The sequence below is a fragment of the Trichoderma virens genome, assembly GCF_000170995.1.
Source record: "Trichoderma virens Gv29-8 chromosome Unknown TRIVIscaffold_89, whole genome shotgun sequence".
In the NCBI taxonomy this organism is placed as follows: domain Eukaryota; kingdom Fungi; phylum Ascomycota; class Sordariomycetes; order Hypocreales; family Hypocreaceae; genus Trichoderma; species Trichoderma virens.
Window position 1 is genome coordinate 277,254 of NW_014013660.1, and position 24,589 is coordinate 301,842.

The 24,589-nt window shown below is 51.6% G+C and overlaps 9 protein-coding genes across 9 annotated transcripts; 4 read left to right on the forward strand and 5 right to left on the reverse strand.

Moving 5' to 3' along the window:
* Positions 1–1,122: 1,122 nt before the first annotated feature.
* Positions 1,123–2,343, forward strand: TRIVIDRAFT_214232 (uncharacterized protein; the record flags this gene model as incomplete). The annotated part of the gene is made up of 2 exons (XM_014095711.1): positions 1,123–1,899; positions 1,968–2,343. The coding sequence occupies 2 exons, from the start codon at positions 1,406–1,408 to the stop codon at positions 2,047–2,049; spliced, it is 576 nt and encodes a 191-aa protein (XP_013951186.1).
* Positions 2,344–2,956: 613 nt separating this feature from the next.
* TRIVIDRAFT_88285 (uncharacterized protein) lies at positions 2,957–4,820 on the forward strand (the record flags this gene model as incomplete). Its single annotated transcript, XM_014095712.1, has 4 exons — positions 2,957–2,993; positions 3,048–3,479; positions 3,611–4,218; positions 4,400–4,820. 3 exons carry the CDS (start codon positions 3,358–3,360, stop codon positions 4,588–4,590), a joined length of 921 nt encoding a protein of 306 aa, XP_013951187.1.
* A 4,406-nt stretch (positions 4,821–9,226) lies between these two features.
* TRIVIDRAFT_210509 (uncharacterized protein) lies at positions 9,227–10,821 on the forward strand (the record flags this gene model as incomplete). The annotated part of the gene is made up of 1 exon (XM_014095713.1): positions 9,227–10,821. The coding sequence occupies one exon, from the start codon at positions 9,227–9,229 to the stop codon at positions 10,238–10,240; it is 1,014 nt and encodes a 337-aa protein (XP_013951188.1).
* A 775-nt stretch (positions 10,822–11,596) lies between these two features.
* TRIVIDRAFT_57040 (uncharacterized protein) lies at positions 11,597–12,830 on the reverse strand (the record flags this gene model as incomplete). Its single annotated transcript, XM_014095714.1, has 3 exons — positions 11,597–12,185; positions 12,245–12,385; positions 12,499–12,830. 3 exons carry the CDS (start codon positions 12,828–12,830, stop codon positions 11,597–11,599), a joined length of 1,062 nt encoding a protein of 353 aa, XP_013951189.1.
* Positions 12,831–14,186: 1,356 nt separating this feature from the next.
* Positions 14,187–18,880, reverse strand: TRIVIDRAFT_82830 (uncharacterized protein; the record flags this gene model as incomplete). Its single annotated transcript, XM_014095715.1, has 2 exons — positions 14,187–18,663; positions 18,720–18,880. The coding sequence occupies 2 exons, from the start codon at positions 18,878–18,880 to the stop codon at positions 14,412–14,414; spliced, it is 4,413 nt and encodes a 1,470-aa protein (XP_013951190.1).
* A 690-nt stretch (positions 18,881–19,570) lies between these two features.
* On the forward strand, positions 19,571–20,702 carry TRIVIDRAFT_111432 (uncharacterized protein; the record flags this gene model as incomplete). Its single annotated transcript, XM_014095716.1, has 4 exons — positions 19,571–19,800; positions 19,873–19,961; positions 20,025–20,156; positions 20,224–20,702. 4 exons carry the CDS (start codon positions 19,748–19,750, stop codon positions 20,397–20,399), a joined length of 450 nt encoding a protein of 149 aa, XP_013951191.1.
* A 242-nt stretch (positions 20,703–20,944) lies between these two features.
* TRIVIDRAFT_161136 (uncharacterized protein) lies at positions 20,945–21,507 on the reverse strand (the record flags this gene model as incomplete). The annotated part of the gene is made up of 2 exons (XM_014095717.1): positions 20,945–20,974; positions 21,025–21,507. Coding segments are annotated over 2 exons (513 nt in total), but the record flags the coding sequence as incomplete, so codon positions are not given.
* A 669-nt stretch (positions 21,508–22,176) lies between these two features.
* Positions 22,177–22,952, reverse strand: TRIVIDRAFT_120935 (uncharacterized protein; the record flags this gene model as incomplete). The annotated part of the gene is made up of 3 exons (XM_014095718.2): positions 22,177–22,516; positions 22,574–22,632; positions 22,707–22,952. The coding sequence occupies 3 exons, from the start codon at positions 22,950–22,952 to the stop codon at positions 22,177–22,179; spliced, it is 645 nt and encodes a 214-aa protein (XP_013951193.1).
* Positions 22,953–23,361: 409 nt separating this feature from the next.
* On the reverse strand, positions 23,362–24,334 carry TRIVIDRAFT_187281 (uncharacterized protein; the record flags this gene model as incomplete). The annotated part of the gene is made up of 3 exons (XM_014095719.1): positions 23,362–23,982; positions 24,050–24,192; positions 24,285–24,334. The coding sequence occupies 2 exons, from the start codon at positions 24,176–24,178 to the stop codon at positions 23,668–23,670; spliced, it is 444 nt and encodes a 147-aa protein (XP_013951194.1).
* Positions 24,335–24,589: the final 255 nt, after the last annotated feature.

The window sequence follows — 24,589 nt, forward strand, 5'->3', positions numbered from 1 at the left end:
TACGAAGGCCAAAGCCTCGGCACTTCACACCCGGCGCCATGTGAAGAGAAAACAGGCAAAGTGCCAAGAGAAATGCATATCTCAAACTAAATCGTATTGGCGATCAGCGTGTGTTAGGGTTACCCTTTCGGGAAATGGGGGCGTCGACTGTGAGAAATAGAAGCCTTCTGGTGTTCCCTCTCTCTCCTTTCTTGTTTCGGTTTTTTTTCTCTCGTTATTAACCCCAAACGGGCCCAGGGCATTTACCAAACATAGCCCTCTTTTTCCCGTGTTGAAGAAATCTCTTTCCCTTTCAGCCACCAATGGCTTGCTTCAGGTGGTTGCTGGACGGGGGCGTCTAAGACAGGAACGGACGTCCAATCTCATGCAAACAAAAGGCATGGCCGGATGGCCCGTGGATCGGAGAGCATCTCTCTAGCAAAATGACGGCTTCAACGGCTTGCACTTCCGCCTCGTAATCCCATCTTTGATGGCTTCTGCTGGTCTTACCTGTTCGGATACCTACCGAAGCGGAGTGGCCTTGCAGGCCCACTATCACGAAGGGATCCAAGTTGCTAGTCGAGTCTCGCCCGCAACGCACTTACACGTATTCACTCTTCGGTAGCTAATCTCAGCAACACCATCGCTAAACCAGTAAGCAGCATCACGAACCTCAATTGCTGGGGTGGTTTTGTTTAGTAGAAACGAGCCGTGAAACCAGCTGCTCTCGTGTCCATCGCCCAAGTCTCCTGCTCTCCCCCCCTGCCCTTCCATCGTCAATTACTTGCAACCGCCGTTGAAACAAACACCCTCAGCCATTCATCTTCATACTCGCTGGCCCACGCAGCGATGCGGCAATTTGCATGCACACCCCTGTTCACGTCAATAAATCTCTGTGCTGTCCATCTCCTCCCACGGGCCATTTGCCCGTTTGTGGCCACCAAACGAGGCATGGCCGACGTTTGCTGCGCCATGCTTAGCGGATTTTCTCACTCACGCATATTGCTCCGACCCAGTCATTTGCAGGCCGTCAACGATGATGGGCTGAGCCCCCCCGAGACTGTCTCCTCCGCCCCTCTTGTTTAAAAAAGCTTAGTTGTTTGTGTTATTATGTGTCTTTTTATTCTCCTTGTCTTGGCTCCTTTTTCTGGGTCGAGTCTTGTCAAGTTATCCTTGGCATATCGTTCAATCGTTATTATCATATATCATCACATCTAGAATCTTTATTTGATAATCAAGAAAAACATCAAAAGATTCTACAATCATTAGGACTTTATGCTACGGTTGAGCAAGTTCCCTATTCTACGTCTACCCGTTGATTCGTCATCATATCCAGCCTCCGCTTCGGAACTCCGAGGAACAAGATAAACCACAAATCACTCTTTCATTCCTTTCCATCAACATCATCGACATCTATCTATTCAAAATGGCCATCAGAACCACTTCTCTTCTGTTGACCATTCTCTACGTCACCGGGCTAGTACTAAGTGCCCCAACGGCGAGGGATGTTTCTTCACCCCTTGACGCCATTGCAAAGCTCTCCCAGGCTACGTCTAAGCGAGACTCGTTAACGGATCCCAAGAAATATCGTCTCTTCAGAGTTGACAGGGCTCTGTGGGAGAAGGTATCCAAGACTGACCAGCCAACGAAATACTTCCTCGACGCAACTCTCGAACTTCTCGAGACGAGCCAAAACACCGAGGTGGTGCCCGTCTTTCCCTCCTCTGACAAGGGGAAATCCGTCATCATCGATACCAACGGCGACTTGATGGCATCGTATGGGCATGACAAGTTTGTCCCTGTCTGGAGCCGAGAGCGGAAGCATCGTCATCACCTCCAACGTGCCCTGGGCCAGCGGTTTGCTTTGTTCATCTTGGGCTTTTCTCTTGCCCTTGCCATTATTTGCTCTTGCATGAGAAAGTAAGTCCACGGTAGCATTACAACCATTCCAAATTAATCTGTTGGTTTCTAATTTGATTTCTCCATAGTTTGTGCCGTCCGCAAGATGATTCTGAGAGCAAAGAACCTGAGCCTGGTGCGGTCGAAAAGGGGGTTGATTCCCAAGAATGAGAAGTTTGTAACAAGATAGCAGTCAACTTTACACTGAATGGAGTACACAGCTGGCCGATGAATGTGTGCCAGCCGAATCGATGACAGACAAATGATGGGATGGAGGCCCTTGGGATTGATTTACACTTGGGGCGTTGAGGGATTTATCAAGGGCACTTGGACGCCAACCGAGATGGATACAATGTGGGTTTGTGTAAGCTGGACGAGAACATGTATATCAAGCACTGAACATTTTACGAAGCATAAACTCTATATATCTATATATATATATAATTCTAATCATCTATATTCAAGAAAATCGAAGAAGACGCATGAAAATGAACTGCCAGATCAGATATTTAGAGTCATAGATTAGAATTTGATTACTAGGTCTCGATAGACGCGTGTACACCTACATCTAGTGGTTCGCTAGTCCTACTAGTTTAGCCCTAAAATCATAAGGTTATTTACTGCTTATACGTGCCATCCTTCCCGTTCCTACGAGAGTCTCTCCATACCAACCGCTCGGCTTTTGGGATTAACACGATTATACTAATGCAAGCCATCTCTTCATTCGCCTGGAAATTGCCTGATTGCTACCTCTGATACGATAAAGTAAGAGCAGCCAAATATTATATCCATCAAAGGACAGGCTACTCTATGCTGAAAACGCTTTTCCCCTACTACATCTATTCGTCTTATATCAAATTCAAGCAGTCAAATGTCCACATTTGGACAGAACGCTGAGTGCCAAGAAACTAGAAGGCAGAGGAGCAAAGCTGATTAGCCCGCTGGTTCCACACTTTCGGCGAGCCGGATTTTTCTTTTAACCTCGGGCCAAGACATACAAGCCGCACTACAATTACGCTCCCTCTTGCAATCCGAACAAGAGCGCGGGAAAAAAGAAGGGGGAAAGAAGGGGGAAAGAAGAAGAAGAAAAAGAAAAGAGGGACACTGATGTCTAAGTAAATGCCCATGCCTCATCTAATTTTATTGTCTATGGGTTCCTAACCGACAAGAAACGGCAAAATCACCTGACGGGCTACTTGAAGATTCTCGGCGTAAGGTGGACAACAGTGGGTTAACTTGGCGCTAAGTGCACTATAAGTGCGGGAGCGGTTAATTTGGCTGCGGAGTATGGGGTAACATTGAATATAACTACCTACTCCGGACTACCAAGATATCGACGGCGCTTTGACTGTTGTTCTTTCGCCGTTTCTTGCAGGGCGTGTTCGAGAGGCATCTCATTCCTACAATTCGTGTTTCATCTACGGAGTACAAACTTACCGATTTCATCGTCTTTCTTCCTTCTTATTTGTTTCTGTGGACATGGCCATGGCTACTTACGACACGGCGAAAACTCAGTTCGTCAAGGTGGGCGGCCTTACCTTTGCCTATAGACAACTCGGCATATCGCATGGCATCCCGCTGGTATTCATCCCAGGTTTCAAGTGAGTCGCCCAGTTGATAAATCTTCATTCGGTTCCTCCCTTCTTCCTCGGAATCCCGCAAGATTGAGACGTGGTCGTTGAAAATGGCCACTGCTGATACCGTCGACTTTGCCTCGGCCGTTGCGATACAGACAAACAATGGATCACTGGGACCCAGCGCTGGTCAACCCCCTTGCGGCTCAGCGTCCAGTATTACTCATTGACAACGCCGGTGTTGGCCGATCCGAGGGCGACATTCCCGATACTTTTGCCGGTTGGGCGGCGCACTACAGCGCCGTGATCAATCAAATCCTTGGCCAAGGCAACAAGGTTGACGTATTAGGCTATTCCATGGGCGGCTGCGTTGCGCAGCTCATGGCTCTGAACGCGCCGGAGCAGGTACGACGATTGGTGCTCTGCGGGACGATTCCGAGCTCCGGAGACGGCGTTAAACCTTCGCCCGATGGTAAGGCATTCAAACGCCTCAAGGCGGCCAGAACTGTGCAGGAGGAACGGCAAGCTTTCGAAGACGGTTTCTTTGTGCAACGCTCTGAGCGTAGTCGGGAGGCGGGTAAGCGAGCATGGGAGCGTATCGCCAACAGTAGAAGCGACGCCGGAGAGGTGAGATGCGAACCAGTACCTCCGGGGCCAGCTCATAAGCAGGCGCTTGCGTTTGTCAGGTTCATGGATAAGAAAAACGCTTCCGAGGGGAGTTATGACCGGCTCGGACAGCTGCGTCTTCCGGTGCTAATCGCCAATGGTGAGTCCTCTCGCGTCTCCTTCTGCCCCCCTCCCTCTCCCTCTCACTCTCCCTCTTTCCCCCTAAATCTAATTCTAGCGGCTGCCCTCTAACCAATGGATCGAATATCCGTCGGGCCACTGCGTAAAACAAGAGAGAATCGGGTGCTGATATGCAGCTAATTTGCTCTGCGCGTCTGTAGGTTGCGAGGACTTGCTGCTACCTACCGACAACAGCATCCTGATATGGAAGATGCTTAGCTTCGCGGATGCACGGCTGCATTTGTTTCCGGATTCAGGACATGGGTTTCTGTACCAATACGCCGACGAATTTGCGAAGCTTGTGAATGACTTTCTTGGCGGCAGCAGCTCGAGTCGCGGCAGTCGGCTTTGAGCGCTCCGGAACGTCCACCGTATGAATGATACTAGTGTCCATGCCTGTCTCGTACCTTAGTGAGCATGCAAGTCGCGTCTATTGACGACGACGCGACACCACTGGTTTTCCTCATTGGTCTTTCATTGCTTTTGGGTCGCTGCAAGCCCCGCCGCGAACAGCTAGGTCGTCATGTAACGAGAAAAATGATGACCCAGGGGCAGGTAGATTAATGGTAGCATTTTGGTCTGAACAATACCGCGACGTGCTTCGTAGCCATCCCCGGGCATCCTTGTGCGTGCTTCCCATGGTGCATGATTCCCCCTTTGAAGTTGGTATCACATGCAAGACGGGCCATTTGTTGCGAAGTTGTACATGGTGGTCCGTAGGTTAGTACTCAAGGTAGGGAGGTAAGGGAGCCAGCCAATCATTTACGAGCGTTGACGATAACAATGTTGCAGCTCGCAGTGATTGATCAATGGCGGCAATGCAGCTGAGCAAGTAACCAGTCACCCCTTGAGAAGGAACATTAAGGGGGGGCCTTTTTTTCTCTTTCTCTCTAAATTCAGCGGCAAATGTGACGGGAGCAAGAGTCCTTCCGAAGGACGGTTGTCGGGATAAAATCACAATGCTTGGCTCTGCCTTTGCTTCTGTGCCTCTCTCCACACTTTGCTGACGAGAAAATGGGTAGCACGAGCTATTACTAGTAGCAGCTCCGAAGGGTGGTATAGTTGTGCTTTGTGCTGGTTTGTCTTTACTAGTGATGATCATAAAGCTTGTGCACTCTTGGTAAGCATCAAGGGAGGGAGCTAGCAGGCAAGGTTAGGTAGCAGAGCGCCGCTGCCGGCTTTTGCGTTACAGTCGTCGGCCCGTATGTCATGTACGGAGTGCTCGTACTGGTAGGTAGCAAAAAGTAGGTAGTACGGAATGATGGAAACCGGGGGCGTTTGGTCATCTTGCTTGACAATGACGACGTCTTTGTCTTGCAAGAGTGTCGGGCAACGACGACATGACATTGGATTTGGCGCCGATCCAGCGAAGCATGAAGGCGAAGAAGATTGGTTGGTTGTTTAGCGTTGTCTTGTCAGAGTATCGGCTGGCCACCAACTTGCAGCTCCCTCCGCCTCAGCCGCTCTTTATTCACGAGGACAGTCAGCCACCTGCCCGCTCCATCCAGCCGAGCGAGCCTTGCTTGGGTCGACGAGTCCCTTTCGACGAACGAGAAAAAGAGGCCAAGTGCAGGATAGGGGCCAGCCGGTTCCCGCTATTGGCGTCCGTCACGCCACCCGGCGGTCCCGTTGGCAGCACACATTCTTATCCTGCCTAATGAACGGCGAGACAGAGCTGCGGGTGACAAGACACATCCGCGGCCCCCAAAACAGCAGAGAGAGTCGCGATTGGGAAGCTGCACGAGTGTGGAAGTGAATCTTGACTGCTGGACACTCAGGCTGGCTCAGGAAGACCAGATGCCGTCGTTATGGATCCTGGCCTCGTACAGTACGGCCGCGGATAAAGAGGCCATGTTCCGTTTTGCCTTTTTCGCTGCTGCTTTGCTCGTAAACCTTGGTGCGTCTTTCGAGGCCCACGCACGCAGCAGATGCAGATGATGAGGTACGACAGACGCAAGCTGCACGCCTCAGAGATGGTACCTACATAAGGTAAGCAGCGTCAAGGCATGTACGAGTATGTACAAGCAGTGCTCCCAAGCACAGCTCCGTACATGTACGAAGCTGTAGCGGGCGGCAAAGACGAGATGCAGATGCAACGTTCAAGGCAAGGCAGGGAGAGAGAGACGAGACAGGACCGATTTGATTTGACCGGACAAAGAGGAGAGGGAGGGAGAAGCGGGGAGAAGAGAGAGGCAAAAGGCAACTTTTTGAGCATCCGAGGGCTGGACTTGGAGCCGACATTAGTATTATTCCATGGCAGGCAGCACGTCTGATTGTGACTCCGTACAAGCTGCCCAAGTACCAGAAGGTACTCACGCGGCATCAACTTTTGCTTGACTCCATCCCCGTCCTCGTGTTGGTGCGCCCGCGGCTGATGCTGATGCTGGCAGGCTGAAGCCCGTAGGTTCCAGGTTGATATATTACAGATTACAGCCGCCTCCAATTGGCAGCTGAGCTGATGAAGCCAGCTGGAGCTCTGCATCGCTTCCGGCAGGGGGGCTCCAGCGCAGCGTCGCCAACATTTAGGCGTTCACCCACTGCAGCGTGCGCTAGGCTCTGGCGGGCACCCTGCCTGACGGGCGAGTGATCAGCGCCTAGGGAGCAGAGGCTTGCAGGTAGCCGCCGTCACAGACCGTCGGTGAGGGCCAATGGCAGTGAGCAATTCTGACCTCATCCCTGGCCAGCTGCACAAGCAATTGATGGGGACTGATGGATGGCAAATGGGTGTGTGGCAGGGGCTGGGCTTGCCGGGCCGCGGTTGCCTTTTGGCTGCCTCGATTCTGTCCAATCCTGCGCGTCCCCGTCCCCTCCTCTCAGGCCCTGCTTTCCCTTTTTTCTCAGGCTGGTAGTGCACCACCACTGCACCACTGCACCACTGCACTGCACCGCACCTACCTGCAGTGGCCCTTTCCGCCGCCCAGGTCAGCCGGCCAGGGTAGGTACTGTACGTATGTGGCAGTCGCGAGTGCAGTCGCGAGTGCACACGAGTAATTCATACCTGCCAAACCAGAGCAGAGCAGGTCCATGGGCACCAGGTACCTCTGTACACTACAATCCTGTACTGTACTATACGAGCACTGCAAGTACATGTCTCACGAGTGCTGGTATCTGTAGTACATGCGCCTGTAGTATTCCTCCGTACAGTGACTGGCAGCTGACCTGGAACAAGCTTTGGCGGAGGCAGGCGCAGCTCCGTCAGCAGGCCAGTACCAATACTCGTACGGTACTTGTACCTGTCGCAAACGCGGCGCGACTTTGTCCTGCCCCAGCGCACTGCACCCATTCACGAAACATCATTGAATGGAATTATGGATTGTGCGGTGCGGTGCGTGCGGTGCGTGCGGTACCGCCCGTCTTGTACCGTGCCTGTCCCTACCTCCCGTCCTTGCTCCCGCCCACACCAGCGGTGTTCCGTGTCCATCAATCCTACTGTAGCTGTAGCTGTGCGAGTAGCTGTACGAGTACTAGCTGGATGTACCTCTCCAGAGAGAGCTCTTCTAAGCTCTCTCTGGTGCTTGCTTCCCTGTATTACAGTAGCACCCGTAAGCTGTGCCCCTACCCGTGTCTGTGCTCCATGGAGGCGGCCCGCGGTCCTGATGCAAAACCTCCATGTCACCTTGTCATAATCAGTCATGCACTCGGAATTGCTTCGTCTCGTCTCGTCCTGCGTCCTGCATCGCCTTGCCTCGCTTTCGCGCCCTGCGTCGCCTTTCCCAAGTCGTCTCTAGCCGCAGTCGCCGTCTCCATCCACTGGCCGAGCCGGCGAGCTCCGCAGACGGGCTCGACTCGTCGTTTGTCTTTGCCTGAAACGCCGTCGAGCCATTAGTCAGTTACTGTTCAGCTGCAGCCGGACCAGCAACCAGAGAAGCGAAGCCGGGGCGAGGAGCAGGCAGGGCAGCTCGGCCTTCCCTTCTGCTCAGCTCGAGCCCAGGATTCGCCCAAATGGCGCCGCCACTCGCTTGCCGTCGATGGTGCTAACTCTGCTAACACTGCTAATTCTGCTAATTCTGCTAATTCAAGCACCAGATGATGTACGAGCACAACCTTGTCGACCTGTATATCCACCCACGCCCGCGATGGCCTCAGGCGCCGGATCCAATAGCCAGGTACGGACCCGACAACAACGAGGGATGGATCTGTTTTCGGTTCTTGTGGCCCCGTTCTCGCCAATCCCACGCCCCCGGGATCCCTAGCCTCATGCTCGCACCCATCCGCACATTGCCTGGTGCTACCTCAGGGACTCGTAATACACCGCATGCATAACAGCCACGAGCATGTACAAGTATTACTCGTGCATATACAAGGACATGGCCTCGTATGCGCCGAGACGACGCACCCCGTTTCGCTCAAGCCGTTTTGCGGCTGCTGCCAAGGTACTCGTACCGCGAGTGGCCGTAGCTGTACGCAGCAGCTCCAAGTACACTGCCTTGTACCTTGCTTGCTCGGTATGACCATGACCACCGTCTGCGCACATCCTTGGCCTCTTGTCTGTGTCTCACACGCGCACATCCATCAGTCCATCCTATTCATCCCACTCATCCATCCAATCCATCCCATCCTCCCAAGACCCTCCCCCCGTACTGTACTTGTGCCTGCCACGCCGCAAATGGCGTCTCCCCAACAACGTGCTCCGTCAACCTACATGACGCTGCGCCCGACGTCCGGCCTTGTCACACCCCTTACATTCTTAAAGGGACGGGGAGACCCTGCGGCTGCTCTCTTAGCTTCTCTCACCTCCGCGTGATTCGAGTCCTTTTGGTGATAGTGTCCGGATGAGACTTGGAGTCGTGATCCGATATCCAGCATACTCGTATCTTCTTTGTACACCTCCTGCTCCTCGCTCGCCAGAGCACCCATCATACCATCATACCCTCATCGCACACGCGCCCACACATATACGCGCGCATACGCACACACATAACCATAACCCATTCCATATACACATACGTGCCGCAGCTCACTTGACTTGCTGTGACTCCTGGTTCGCAATGATACCGATTCATTCGCTCCCCAGCGCCGCCGACGGCGAAGCTGATGACCAGTCCAGTTTCGACGACGACGTCTCCTCCGCCGGCCCGGGCTTCTCTCATCTGCCCGCTGAGCTTCGTCTCAAGATATGGTCCTGCTCGGTGGAGCCGCGTATCGTCATTCTCGACGATCTTGTCCACAAGCCAAAATCGTATCCCATCCCTGTTGTCACTCGCCTAAACGCGGAAGCTCGCATTGAGACCAGAGAAGGCTATGAGCCAGTAGGCCGTGGATCTCACATTCACTTCGCCAGAGACATACTCGTCTGTGACCCCAACATCTCTGACCAGAGCTCCAACACTCCCCTAGAAAAGCTGGCCCCGCGTGTCGAGAGGCTTGCCTTTTGGGATTGCTTCCCCGACGATGGGCGTATCGAGGGGCCGGGCCACTACTCTGCCTACCTGGAGAGGTGGTATCCTCAGGAGCGGCCTGGAAAGGTTGAGTTTGACAAGTTCTGGTTCCCAAACCTCAAGGACCTGTGGATCGTTAAAGTTGGCGAGGTAGACAGGTCTTGGATGGTTGGCGTGGACCAGAACCTGCCGTACGACGTGCGTCTAAGAAAGACAGCCCGGCAGTTTCGATACTGGATAGATGAAAACATTGTCGAGATTGCGCCATTGGACTTGGATGAGCCGGAAACCAAGGCCGTGTTGCGGCAAGGGCGATGCGGCAAGGAGGACTGCCAGGCGCTGAACCATGGCCGGTCTAAAATGGTTTCCAAAGTCATCTTCATGGATGGCAAGTATCGCGTCATGGAAGGCTCCGAGGGCTGGCAGCGCATCATGCCATGGTCTACCAAGATGGCACAGGCTACCGAGAAAGACACCTCAGAAAACAGAATGAGATGGATCATTGTGGAGAGGATATTAACCTTTTCATTGAGATGGGAAGGCCCTGACGACGAGGTAGCGACTCCAGCTCGACGAAAAGCGCCAGAGATGCCAGCACGACGGATGATATATGAGACAAGATAAAAGGGGGAAGAAAAACCTCTTCGCTCAATCCAAAATTCTGGCGACCTACACAAATCTACATGGCAGCATTTCTATGAATTTTTCATGGATGCTTACTTTTCGCAGCACAAACTGGAGCTATACTACCTACACCATCGGAAAATTGCACGCTCAGCAGAAGCGTGCTTCGACACTTCAAATACAGCCGCGATATGACGGCACATCCTCAATGAAAACAACACACTAATTTTTGATCAATGAGCACTAATCTCTCGGGAAACGCGTCTCAAAAAACACCATTTGGCATTCAAGAGACACGCAACCAAACGGAACAAAGTCGAGACAGACAAAAATATACGCGATTTCAGCTAGCCCGGTCATTACAGCATTGCGCAAACCACTTGGAACATCATTTGTCAAGCTCAATTTAATTATTCGTTTACGCCGTGAATTACGAGGTTGGCACCGGGCTATTCACCAGAAATATCATCGTACGACATCATCAGCTTAGATCCCTTGGCTAGCTTGGCAAGCATTGGGCTTCAACGATATTGCACGAATGGAAGGATATTGCGGAATCAACACTTGAACCGCTGGACTGGACAGGAAAATTAATCATGGTGACAGTTTATGCATTGGAACGGCACATGACGGTCGACACGCGCTCGCGGGCGATGAATGAACTTGGAACCACTTCTTTTTCACTTTACGTCAGCACTAGCGATTCTCATCGCCCAAGCCGTGATATTCAAAGCTACCCGGCCCATATGCAGTAAATGGAAAGGCGAAAACGAAATGATGGGCTTGCAGAGTTGACAATGTGAAGGTACTGTGATTTCTCTGCATTTTGCCTCGTTTCTTCTTTTCCTTCGATTTTTCTTCTCTTTCTTTCTTTCTTTCTTCTTTTCTTCTCTTTCTTTTTCGTTTTTTTTTCTCCGCTCAGTTTGTTTTTTCTTATACGGAGCTTTTTCTAAGTGTTTGAACTTTGGATGGAAAGGAAACAAGATTGCTCTTTTACGGAAAGGTGTTTTTGACAATCCCTCTTCAAGGGGAATATAGGAGTCATTCACGGCAGGCTAAGATTGGAAGCGGAGAACTAGCAGACTAATAAGCCCTTCGCAGGGACGAAATGTACGAGTTTGATGAGTTAATGCAGCAACGAGGGAAATGCTTCATGAAGGTACCTCTTTGCTTATTTATATAAATCGTACCTGTTTGAGATGACTCGGTGGGTGAAATCTGATAGTTATGATTTGACAATGGGAAGCTAGTTTAATTTGGTATATCTACGTCTATGCATTGGGAAACACAGCATAACAACGCCCGGATCTCAGATGCAATCTTTCGTGCTTCTTAGTATGTCCTTTACGCAATTCTTCACCTCTTGATTCGATTAAGCAGGGGTTCTCCCTTATCCCACCTCTCCAGATTCTGGAGCATTACTTCTGTTATCCGCTCGGTCAACTTGGTAGACCGCCAGCTGATGTGTGGCGTGATGAAGACGTTGGGAGCTTTCCACAGCGGGTGTCCTTTTGGCAAGGGCTCCGGGTCTGTGACATCCAGAGCGGCTCCACGTAGCAACCCTCCTTCAAGAGCCTCAATCAAGGCGGGCGTGTCGATAATGGGACCTCGGGCGACGTTGATGAGGAATGGCTTCTTCTTTCCAAGGATCTGGAACTGCTCTGCCCCAATGCAATGTTTGGTCTGGGGACTCATGGGGAGACTGAGAACGACAATGTCCAAGTCCTGGCTGAGGAAATGGTTGACTGCTTCGGGGCCGGAGCCTGAGAACCACTTTGTGGGGAGGAGGCCGTCTGGGTCACTGGTGCCGGGCACGATGTAATCGGAGAGCTTCTTGGACTCTGGGGTTGGCCGAGGACTGAGAGTTTGGACGTATATTTCCATGCCGAGGGCATGGGCTAGGCGGGCAACTTGCCTGCCGATTGTGCCGTAGCCCATGATGCCCCTGTTTGTTGCACATGAGCTGGGGTATTCGGCCGGAGAGCATTCTTTGAGGCTACTTACATGCGGAGACCGACGGAGTCAGTGACGGAGGGTCCTGAGAGGCCCATTTCCCAGACACCTTTTTCTGCTTGGTCCATGTAATTCTTGAAGTGATGTGAGTGAGTGAGCCAGGCACCGATGGCCCATTCGGCAATCTGAGGGCTACGGTTATAGACTGCACCGTTAGCACCGTTCTTGATCACATCGACTCGTTCTCGTCCCATTTGGCTCATTTTCACCATCACAAAGAAGGGGGGGGGAAGAGAACAACCTACGGGTGAACGCCGCTCGTGCAGCAAAACGCCACATCCTTGTTCAGAAATGCCTCATGCTCCAACCAAGGATCCCAACCTGCAGACCCTAGCTGGACGAACTTGACGTTCTTCATCTTGGCCGCGCTGGGTGGTGGGAGGATGGAGAGCATAGTGACGCCCTCCCAAACCTCGTCTGGTAGTGTGTCGGCATTTGTCATGCGGTTATTGACGATGGGGGCGATTTCGAAGTGGACGCGGAGCTGGGGGAAGCGCTTTGCGAGGGTATCGAGGAAGCCATCTGGCAGGGGGAAGGGGAAGTGGATGAGGAGTTTGTCGTCTGCTGTGATGGCCATTTTGGGGGTGGATATTATGCCGAATGAAAATAATGAGAATTGAAATTGACAGCCAGAGAGAAGGGTGAGATTGCGTCTTGTTGTTGACTTATATAATGTTGGAAGCTGCGGTTTGTTTGGAGCTTCACCAAGCCTCAGTTATATAAGACCTAGTGAACTCTAAGTTTTGGGCAATGAGTGAGACACAGAGGGAATGGCGAAAAGTGTAGTAGCAGGATGAGATGAGAAAGCAGCACAAAATAAAAAAAGAACTCTTAACAGATTTTTTATGTACTTTTGTCTCTTTTCCTCCCCCCTTGTTTATTTTCTCACAATTCCTATGTCAATCATGACAGCTCACAAGGCGTTCCGCGGACTTCATCAGCGCCGACTGAAGCCACACGGAATTTGTTCCGACTTGGCATATAACAAGCCCAGTTCATGCCGACGTGGGGGTTTCGTTGAAAAGCATGACCAGGGATGGATTTCTACAATAAGAATATTCCAGCGTTAATAGCTGTTACAAGAGGTGAGAGATGAACAAGGCGTTCGTATAGGAATAGTATATACGATTGATGGATCCTCAGGGTATCCGCCTCTCCCGATCCACCCGAGTCAACGAATCGCCGCGCCACTATTATCCAAATACTTATACAGTTGATTAATTGGATAATCCAACATCCTTCACTAACTAGATAAGTGTAGGCTGATCTAATCCTTCTCTCAGCAACGGCCCAATGAGCAAAAAACGTTCACACTAGCAGGGCTGTGTAGGTTAAGATTAGTAGGTAGCCATAGCTTTTTTCCATTTTCGATGTTATCATTTATTCCCTATTCTGATCCTTGTGAGATCTTAGAGCTGAGTTTAATTGGAGCTGGTCGCGATATTAGCTCTGGTGAGATTTTAACACGGGATCCTACTCGAGGCAAACTTACTGCCTTTTTCGAAGACATCTCTCGCCTGGCCCATAATCGCCACTCTGCTTGCTTTATTCTGCTAATAAAACGGAGATAAACTGGTACAGCACAGATACACGTAATCCCCAATTTCCAAGCTCCAGCATATCCGAGGAAAGCTCACATCGCATCACATAAGCTGTTTTCTCGTCATCTGTAACCTGTCATCCTTGCGAGCCAGTATTTTTTCGGATTCCAAATGTCGCACAACCTCCGGAACGGCTTGATCAGTGGTGGAACGGAAACTCACGGCCTTCGGCCCGCGGCCGAGTTCCGCAGTCTCCAGCTCCGGAGGTGCGGCAACAACCACCGCCGGCTCGTGTTCCGTCTGCCTTGTGAGACGACTCCATGTCTCCTCCAACGACATTCACCATGGCTTTGCGTAATCTGTAGACTTGACAACTATAAAAACATAATCATCAGAGTTAATGCCTTCTCGATTCCTTGGCAGGGAGTCATTTTGATATTAGCAGATCAACAGGTACATGTAGTTAAAACTTCTATTCCTAACCATTTCCATTCCAAGTCCTTGCGGGTAGATGACAAGAGCAGACTGGCCCCATACGCCATTCTCAATTACTGCCTGCACCTGCAGTCATCTATAATTATACACCTCGCCCCGTCAGCCCCAAAGCACTATAACCGTCAGCTCCCCCTCTTCCCATTTCTCCTCTGGCTCGAGGCCCTTGACCAAGGTCCTGTAGGTGTTTTAAAGCGTACAAGACTCAATCCAGGCGATGCCGTTGCACCTTGTGCCCTGCTTGGTACATTCCTACCTACACGTTCCCAGTCTCCGTTGGCGCCGCCTTTGCGATGCTTTTCGCTCTCTCCGTCGCTGTCATCCATAGCCGAGCCTGGCAGCAGGAACGTCTTAGACTGTGATTTCCTCACGGCACCTTGAAGAGCGGCCCACGACTCCACCTGGCCTCTGACAGCTTCTTCGACGCAGTTGCATTCATCTCCAGCCGGGCAGAACATCTCGCCCGCAGCATGCCACTCTGCGAGGCAATCTTCGTGACTCGCGCACCCGCACGACAGGCACGGCGGGAAAAGGGCGTCGACAGGTTCCAGACAGTATACACAGCGGAGTTGATTCTGGACGCGATGACACCTGTCGCAGGTTCCCACTGCTCCTCCGACCTTGGAGTCGGATGAGGTGTATCGTAAGGGGTCCAATTGGGTCTCATGAACGCGGCAGATACCCGTTACGTCCAACCCACGGCCCGAGGCAGCCAAAATTTGTAGCTGATCCTTCTTGCCCATGATGATGGGTGACGAACCGGTCTTGAGATGAGATGCATTCCCACTTGCCCCGTCGTGGAGGGTAAACGAATCGTGAAAGCTTCCCTCCACTCCACCAAAAGGTGACTCGTCCTTCAAGACGTTGAATTTCATGACTTCGAGCCGGGCAAGGGGTTGTCGCCACATCTGCAGCATCTCGGCATATGCATATCGGTAGTTGGCGTAAATGTTGGCTCGGCTCGGCTCCAGCAGAGGCTCACTCAGCCAGCCGTCGTCATCGAATATTGTTTGATCTTCCACAAATACAGAGACGCTCACTGGTACGAGGGACATTAGGTCATCTCGGCGATATTCATCGTCTGACACGGAATTCCTGCCTCCACTAGAATCTCCCACAGGATACGGCTGCCCCGCGCTGGAATATCCCGTACGCGGAGTCAGCGTATTCAAAATCATCTCTGCTGGACTTGGTTTCTTCCTCAGCTGTCCTGCAGGCGGTGACGACGAACTTGCCCCCGTGAATGACCGCGGGAAGTTTGTTGAGAATGCGCTTAGTCCGGTGCTGACCCTTGAGAGAGGTCGGTTGGAGGGAGATCGCGACAGCAATGTTGAAGGGGGCTCTGCATCGGCGGTTGGAGGCCTCATTTTTGATGGCGGCGTCTCACCGCAGGAGTAAGAATTTGTGCCAGGCTCGCCAGCCCACATGATCCCATCGTCTGATGCGTGTGAGCCAGCATAGGGAAGCGGCGTGTGAAGAGTGCCCGGGGTGGTCATATTCGAATGCGGTATACCTCTGCCATAGATATTCCACATAGTGGCATCTGTAGGGAAGTAATCTAGTGAGAAAGATGGTGCCTTGAGAGGAAGCGGTGTTTCCTGGGACGGGAGTTGTGACTCCACGTAGGCAACACTGTCATCGGCTGATGATTCACTGAAGATGCATGAAAGCATCGCCAACATTTGTATGTCGGCAATCATTTCAAAGTAGTTGAAGAGCTCCTGGATAAAGTCCTTGGCCAGAGGGTGCCGGCCCCATTTCACTCGACCTAGTAAGGCACCGTCTCCTGCTGGAGTGTTGGCTTGGTCATTATCCAATGCGCGAGTCTTGGAGACAATATCGCGAGCAATTACAAGGATAGAGCTCCGTCTCTGATTGCTGGCCAGGACTTCGAGGGGTATGCCCTTCTTCAAAAGCAGGGCCAAGTACTGCCACACATTCATAAGTTCAGTATAGCCGTATTTCTCTGCAACTCTTGCGTTATGCTCGCAGACATCTGCTCCGTCGCCGAAGATGGCATACTCTTGCGCAAACTCCTTCTTGGAGGGCAAATCTGGTCGTAAATCATGGATAGATATCACATTTCGAGGTCGGCCGATCCGTCGGCGGCTTGTCCCCGTACCTGTGCCGGTGCCTACTCCTGTCCCTGTTCCACCGCCGCTAGATCGAATAGATCGGTCCTCGCTCCAAGTCTTCCTAAGATGGCGGCTTGAATGATACCACAGGCTCATTTTATGTATTGATGTAGATTCAGAGTCGCTTGATGAAGAAGATGACTCGTCGGTTTCTTCAGAGTCTGATTGATCTTCTGTAGCGGAAGCTTCTTCAGTAGTATACTTGTATCGTGGAGGAGGGTCATGTGTCAAGCGGCCAAAGCCTGCGAAGTACGGTTCCATCTTGGGGCGATCTTTATTTACATCCGCACTTGTTTGGAATAAGACCCGTGCCTTTTCTTCTTTTGTTGGGAAGAAGCAAATAAGTCGACCATCATGCGAAAACCGAGCGCCGCAGGTCAAAGGAGGTGGCGGGATAATCAGACGGGCAGGAGTTGCAACTGCGAGTTCTGCATCGGCAGGAGGAAGCTCCTGGGACATGGATGCCGATCCACCTGCGGGAATGTCTTCCTCCTCTTCTGTCGAACTATCATCGGCCAGGCCATCAAGATCATCATCTAGATCGCGAACGTTCTTAAAGAAGGTAGTGCTGGATTCGAGATCAACCTCACCTAGCAGGTAGGTGAATATTACTTCCAGACAATTTTGCTTTCTTCGTAGAAACTGTTCAGCAAGTTCATGTAGCTCTCGGTCAAGCCGCTTATGCATTTCCTCTGGCATGAATGAGCTTTTCTCAATAATGAACTTTGGTGCTTTAAGCTTGGGATACTCTATTGGTATATCGATCTTCACCTTGATGAAGATGGCTTCTCCATCTTTTCCCCATGGGCCATTGAGCGAGGCACTCAACGTCAAGTTGTCCATGTCGATATTGTCCCATTTGACCTTTGGTATCTGGGTACTAACACGCAGAAGCTCTTCTTGAATTGTGTCTGGCTCACCCCATTGGTCATCAGGATAGCCGTGGCCCATAATGCCGGAGTCTTTGGACATCAGCCGCCTTGGTCCATCCAGTAAACCTCTTCTTTTTGTTATGCTGATGCCTTTCATCCACCCGATTTGGGCTTGACTTGGGTCAAGCCTCTTGCCCGAAGCACTCTTGACTTTCATTGATGGCCCACGCCACGCCGGTCTCATCTGACGACCAAAAGGCGCAGAGGATCGTGCGGCAGCCGTAAGAGCACTTTGCTTGTGGCCTGTGCCAGTCCTTGCATCTTTCATCGTACTCGTCCGCTTGTCAAGCGTGGATGCATCATCAACTGTGCGGAACGTTTTGTATGTCGCACCCTTCCGAGTAAGGCTGATGCCGTCCAGAGCCGGGGCGCCTTTCTGGTATCCCACGGCTGAGAAAATGTTAGGGTCGATGCAATGAAGTCTTAACTCGTTATCCGTTCCCCAGGAAACAAGTTGAAATTCCCGCTCGTCAATGTTATCTTCTGAAACTCCACCTCGAGTTCTCCATAGGAACTCCTTCGCTTGGTGACCTCCATGCCCAGGAAATACGGCAACTGGCTTCTGTGACTTTTCGATAGTCTCGTCCTTGGACCACAAGCGGTCATACAAATAAAGATCCCCAGGTTCGTTCTGAGGCATTGCAAGAAGGCCGTGGCCAAACGGCGTATGGCGGGCTCTCCAAACTGGATAGTCCGTGCGAATAACATGCTCCAATTCGTTGCCGTCATTGCTGTAATCCCAAAACTTCATACTCTGGTCCAAGGAGCATGTTACAAGACCAGTCGCTTTGGTTCGGTTCCAATCCAAGCCATAGATTTTGGACGTATGTGCGGTAATAGATTTGACAGGCTCCGAAACCTTTCGCTCGTCCCAAATGCGCAGCCAACGATCATGCGATGAAGCTAGGATATGGGGGTCGCGACGATTGTATTTGACTTGAGTAGCACCGGCAAAGAAATCACAAAAAGTAAGTACGGGTTGGCGAGGCCGACGTAGATCCCACCAATGCACATAGCCATCTACGGAGCAAGTTGCAAGGAGATCGGGATGGTGAGCTGAGAAATTGACGTCGGTAATGGCCCTGGTATGGCCCTGGAGAGAGTGCTCAATTGCGCCAGTGCTCGAATCATCCCGGAGATTGAGATTCCACACCAGCGCACGGTGATTTGCCGTTGAAACGACCCAATAGTCTCGAGCTGCGAATGGAGACCATTGCACGTCGACAACCAGCCATGGCTGGCCAGAGCCTCGAAGACGCCGTGGTGGGCTGTACGGCGAGTCTAAATCAATAATTGCAAGTCCTTCAGGTCTAAGGGGAGGCTGTCAGCATTCATTGCGATGTTCCTCGACGCGTTCTCGACTTACGATGCCAGGGCAATGTCCCTTCCCGAAGGCGATATGGTGGCAGAGCCGACGACGCCCTCAACATGGATTGAGCCGTCGGCCTCGAAGCTCTCACTGTCATACGCCGATTTAATGATCCGGCCCTTCTTGGGCGAATCAGCGAGCTGGTCAAAGGTCGGCATCGTCCTCTTTTCTCTCCTGCAGGTTGAATGTGTCTCGCATGTCGCGGCTCATTTGCGAGCCCTGGGCAGAGTGCTTGTCCAAGCTGAGGTGGCAGTCGTGTTGCTGCCGGCAGCTATTGGCAGCTCGCATTATCCATTCGACTTCATAAGAGCGAAACGGGCCGCCTTCTGGCTACAGAAAGTAATCAATCGGCTGAGCGCCGTCAGATGATGCTGCGATGGTGGTTGAGTTAGGCTGAATGCGCGCCATGATTTGACGGCAAGGGGCGTTGACGCTACAAGTACCCTGCAAGTCACTAGGTTGGGTGGTTAATTCGCATCGGTACCTGAGCTGGACTTTCCCCTTCTGTAGGGGCCTATCAAGGTGCTGTACCGCCCACTACAGCCAGTGTATCGCTTCCAGGTTCTGATAAAGCGAACTGCGCCGTACCGGTAGCACCGAGTAACGGGCCGTCCAGCACAGAAAACTTTACTCTGATCGTCTCCGAACAAACATTCAGCCTTATGCAAAGCAAGCAGGCGTCATAGAGAGCACTCATCAGGCAAATAAGAGACTCGTCGATACTCCACTGAACCAGAGAAGCCTTTAGAAACAAGCAAAAGCAAAATCTTGCTCTTCTTGTCGCCCTCTGTTTCTGCGCCTCTTATCGCAAACAGCCCCTCTGCTGCTGCCTTTGCCGGGCTTGTCTTTTCAGCGTCGCATGCCCCGCCTCATCTTTCTACCCTGCACAACTCAGCCTTCGCGCTAAACAGCGACAACTGCGATCTGTGTCGTCAGCAGAAGAGTCTCAGACCACTGTCTTTCCTCTATTCCTACTCTTCTAAGCAGACCTGTGTTGCTCCTAAAGCCGACGAGAATACGCCAAGATGGCCCTCCCAAAGCGCATCATCAAGGAGACTGAACGCCTTATGGCCGAACCGTGCGCCCCTCCATCCAGACGCTCCCAGTCATGTCGCTCCTGTCCGTTTCACTGACATCTCGCTTGGTGTAGAGTTCCCGGAATCAGTGCTGTACCTCACGAAGACAACCTGCGGTACTTTGACGTCGAGATCCACGGTCCCGCGTCGTCACCATACGAAGGTATTATGGCCGGTCCCTTGAAGATGGCGCAAGCGGGAGCAGAGGTACTGACAGAAGCATAAGGCGGCATTTTCAAGCTCGAGCTGTTTCTCCCAGATGATTATCCCATGACTCCGCCCAAGATTCGATTCCTCACCAAGATTTTCCACCCGAACGTTGACAAGTTGGGCCGCATTTGCCTGGATGTGCTGAAGAGTACGTTATTAAGAACGAGCCTCTCGAAGTTTGAATCTTGTACAAGTATGCTTACATGTCGTCACAGACAACTGGTCGCCTGCGCTGCAGATCCGAACGATTCTGCTCTCCATCCAGGCCCTCCTAGGTGCTCCCAACCCCGATGACCCTCTCGCCCCCGATGTTGCCAAGAGCTGGAAAGAAGACGAGGTGGCAGCCATAGCAACGGCAAGAGAGTGGACAGATAAATATGCAAAGGCGTAGACTTAGAACCGGAAGACGAGGGACGAGGGGATGAAAAGAGAGAGATATATGCATATATATTTCCAAGATCTGTGATATGTTTTGCGATCAAAACAGGGGCTTGCTACGGGGTACGAGCATTACTATGGGAGGAGTTGAGAGATTATCCTTTTTCTTTGATTTGGTTTCATATATTTAGAAGGCTCAAATTTGTTTCGAGATGGGCCGCAAGCGTTATTGTCACGCTTCTATGGTGTATGTTTTAGACAGTACAAGTGGTCTTGCAGACAGATATACCACTGGCGCAATACATCATCACATAACACTTGCTGTTAGAAATTCATTATTAGAATTGATCCTCCCACACAGTAGTGCCCCTCCATTTTAAGTCTATCGCCACTTCGAGATTTATGTTTTAATTTTTTCTCTCTCTTCTTGTGCACAAATACATATGGGGACGCAGGAGATGGAGAAACAGCAGAAACTTGACGCCCCTGCCCCGAGTTCTTGTATCTACAATGCTAGAGTACACATAGGGAAGTTGAAATTGGGTAATAATGAACTTCTTAGACAATGGCAAGATCGCCAAACTTCTCCTGCACGGGGTATTAGCGCTGCATGTCACAAAGCCGGGAAATGCACATACCTTGTAACCAGGCACCATCCATCTGCCCTTGGACACCAGCTCGGCGGTCTTCTCGTCGATGGACTTCTCAGCGGCGGCAACCTCATCAACGGTAAGCTCGTCGAATGGTCGGGCCTCCTCGATGTTCTTCAGGGTAGCGGCCAGGTCCTTCAGCTCCAGGTCGACGGCCTGCTTGGTGGCCTCTGCGTTCTTGACGGCCTCAACCTCGAAGGCGTCAATGGCCTTGATCTGGCGGGAGACATCGTAGGTGACGGGCTTGAAGGCCTTGAATCGCTTCTCGATCTCGTCAATGACGGCCTGGTTCTTCAGGACAGAGCGGTAGTGGGCGAAGTCGACGGCGGTAGGCTGCTCAGACAGCTGCTGGACCTTTCGGCGGGCGTCCTCGTTGCGCTTCTTGAAGGCCTGGAGGGAGGTGACGGTCTGGCCGCGGAGGCCCAGGGACGAGGAGACCTTGACCCAGTCGAGCTTGAGAGCTGCGCTTCGCTATTCGGAAGAAAATGAAAATTAGCTCATGAACGCCGAACGCAATGTTGCGCATGTCGGTCGGCCGTCGACCGCCACGTTTCTCCGTGCGGCATTCGACAATCGAAACATCTTGCGCCAATTGGGGAACAAACTAACCGTGGCCGCCATTTTGAGATGTGATGTGAGGTCTCTTTTGGGATCAGAGAGCGAGATCTTTAACGGAGGTTGATTGACTTTGCCGAACTTGCCAGCCCGGGGCCGCTTGCACAAATCGCATCACGTGACTTTACGCATGACTCTTTTCTAGCCGGCCGCTGCTAGTTTGAGCTGGATGCATTTGATACCCCCTCCTTGATGAGCTTGTGAGGAGCTCAGGTCGTTCATTGGGTGCGGGCGTGCAAAATAACAAGGGATTAGACTATCGTAGAGCACTGCAAGATTTACCATCTTGCATATATGTAGCCGCTTATGAGCGTCATCTTCATACTGCTCCTTAATTTCTCGAATGCCGTAAAAGCTTTGTCACAATGGCTCATAGAAACATGCACAGTCTCGTCTTTCATGCCATCATTTTCTTTCTTCAAGGACGAGTAAAGCTCTTGGATGAACAATAATACAGATCCCTAGGCGCATATAGTTGCGCAGACTAATGAGATAATTTCAAGCACCCTGCCCATATCCACGCCATTAGATACTCAATGCCATAATGGAGTTGACAATATCATTGTCGTTCTCCTTTAGTGCTTTTACGGCCTTCTTGCGGCTGACGTTGGCCTGGGTCATGACGAGCTCGATGTCCTTATCTTCCAGACCCTCGGCATCAACCTCCTCACCGTCATCCTCTTCCTCTTCCTTCTTGGCCTCGGCCTCGCCCTCCTTGCCGTGGTCGTGGTCGTGGTCGTGATCGTGGTCGTGGTCGTGGTTGTGGCCAGCGTGCTCAGCCTCGGCGTTGGCCTGGGCAAGCTGAGCGGCGGCAGCCTGCTGAGCGGTGGCGTTGATGTCCTCGATCTTAGCCTCACCAAAGACACTGCAACTAGGTTAGATGCATGCTACACCATTCCCCGGGAGGATTTTTTTTGCTCACATGTAGGTGTTGCTGTTGGGGGACTTGTAGACTTCGGGGTTGTTGATGACAAAGAGGATCTGTGCATATCCGTTTAGTCTCCATTTCCAGATCTCAACCCAGGCAAGCCGCCTTCAAATCTCGAGAGACCTACGTTCTTGGGGCGGCGGAGAGTGACGCGGGTGATGCCAGGGACTCGGACCAAGTTGCCCTTCTCCAGCAGGGCCTTGCGGGCCTTCTTCTCGTAGCGAGAGTGGACTACAGCAGTAGAACCGGCGGGGAGAGATCCATCGCCAAGCTCTTCAGCTTCGGATTCATCGCTGGAATCATCCTGTTCCTCGACCGTGGGCTTGGTCTTGGTCTCGTCGTCGGGAAGCTCTTCAACTCGAGGGTTGGCCATTTTGGTGACTGGTGGGGGATAACGGGATTAGCTTGTGTCCCCTCTTTCTTTTCGCACGAAAATATTCTTCTTCAGCGAAATGAGCCGGGCGAGCTTCTCTGTCACCTGATGCCGCCCTAGCCTTTTCAAGAGGGAGAGAAAAAGCTGCAACGATCGATACTCACATTTGATGCGATTAGCTTGAAGATTAATCTATTTTGTTACTCCGACGTGACGCTGCGCAATGCCGATTTGTGTTGGAGATTTGAACTGCGAATTTCTAGGGTTTGGGTGGATGATGCCGGCTAACCCAAATTAGGTAATCAAAGGCTTTTTGGTCGCAAGGCGTGAGCCAAGACAATTGCGCTCTATGGCAGTAGAACTCGGAGTCCCAAAAAAAGGTACAAGTCGCATGTGGTATATCAGGAGGAAAAGGAGAATTCCGTAGTGTTTGATTTACATGCATTTCATAGATATTTTTTGACTACACGAAATCACAGTGATCCACAATGAGAATCCTCCCTATAAGCTTTGAATTCATTTTGTCTGAATTTCCGTATTGACGCCGTTCATCATAAACGATGATATGTGACAACATACAGCCCTTCCAGAACGGGAGCAAAAATGAATCCAGCAGATCTTTTGCTGCTGTAAATGCGTTTCCTGCCCGGGCCCATGTCCCTCATTCTAATACCATCCGATCAACCTCTCCGTGACTCCAGAGCGAACAACCCAATTATGCGGAGGCCTTGATCTTGGCCAGAGCCTTGCGCTCCTCGAATCGTCGCTGCTTCTTGAGGCGCAGAACCTTGAAGCGGTCGAAGTCGGTCAGGGCCTTTCTCCGCTCAATCTGCTCGCGCTTCTTGGCCCAGTTGCTGCCCTTCCACTTGGCGTCGATCTCGGCCTTCTCCCAAGCCTTGGTCAAGGCGGTGTGTCGGGAGCCTCGGGGCAGGTTCTCGATGACGAACTGGGAGAGAAGAGCCTTGCTGAGGTGCAGGGCTTGTCGGGGAACCTTGAGCTTAGGGTCTGAGGAAGGGCCCTCAACGAGAACCTAGATGTCATCGGATTAGCCATCCGGTTTGCGGATTCGCATTGCGCCAGGGAACACGTCAACGTACTCGCTTGTGGTCGATGATCTCGACGATGGCAGCCAGACGGCCGTTGTAGGGGTGCTCGCCGTTGATCAGCAGAACACGGCCGACCTCAACGAGGCGCCAGTTGGATCCCTCAATCAGTGCTTCGCCCATTGTGACGGAATCTACTTCGATGTCGTGTTAGTCGGCTGTGTTCATTCGACGAAGTCGCAATTCATTCGGTGTATGAATGAAGTGGAGGAAGACGCGTGTATCATACCAGATGTCGACGATTATCTGCCGTTCGGGTGGATGTTCTCTGGAGCAGCGTTCACCTTCCAATGACTTTTTGAGGGCTCGGCTATCTAAGAGTGTGCGGGCAGAAAATACCCATTTGCCCTAATTGAAAATTTTCGGATTTTCTGTTTTGCCTTGCTGACTACGCATTTGGCGCCTTTGTGGCGCACGGACCAATTGCTGTTCCTTTTTCTTTGCGTCGACTTCGAGCTAAAATTTTCGAGCTCTTCGTTAATTATCTTTGCTGGACCTTTTGAGGTCGAAATGCAAGATTCCTAGCCAGGAATC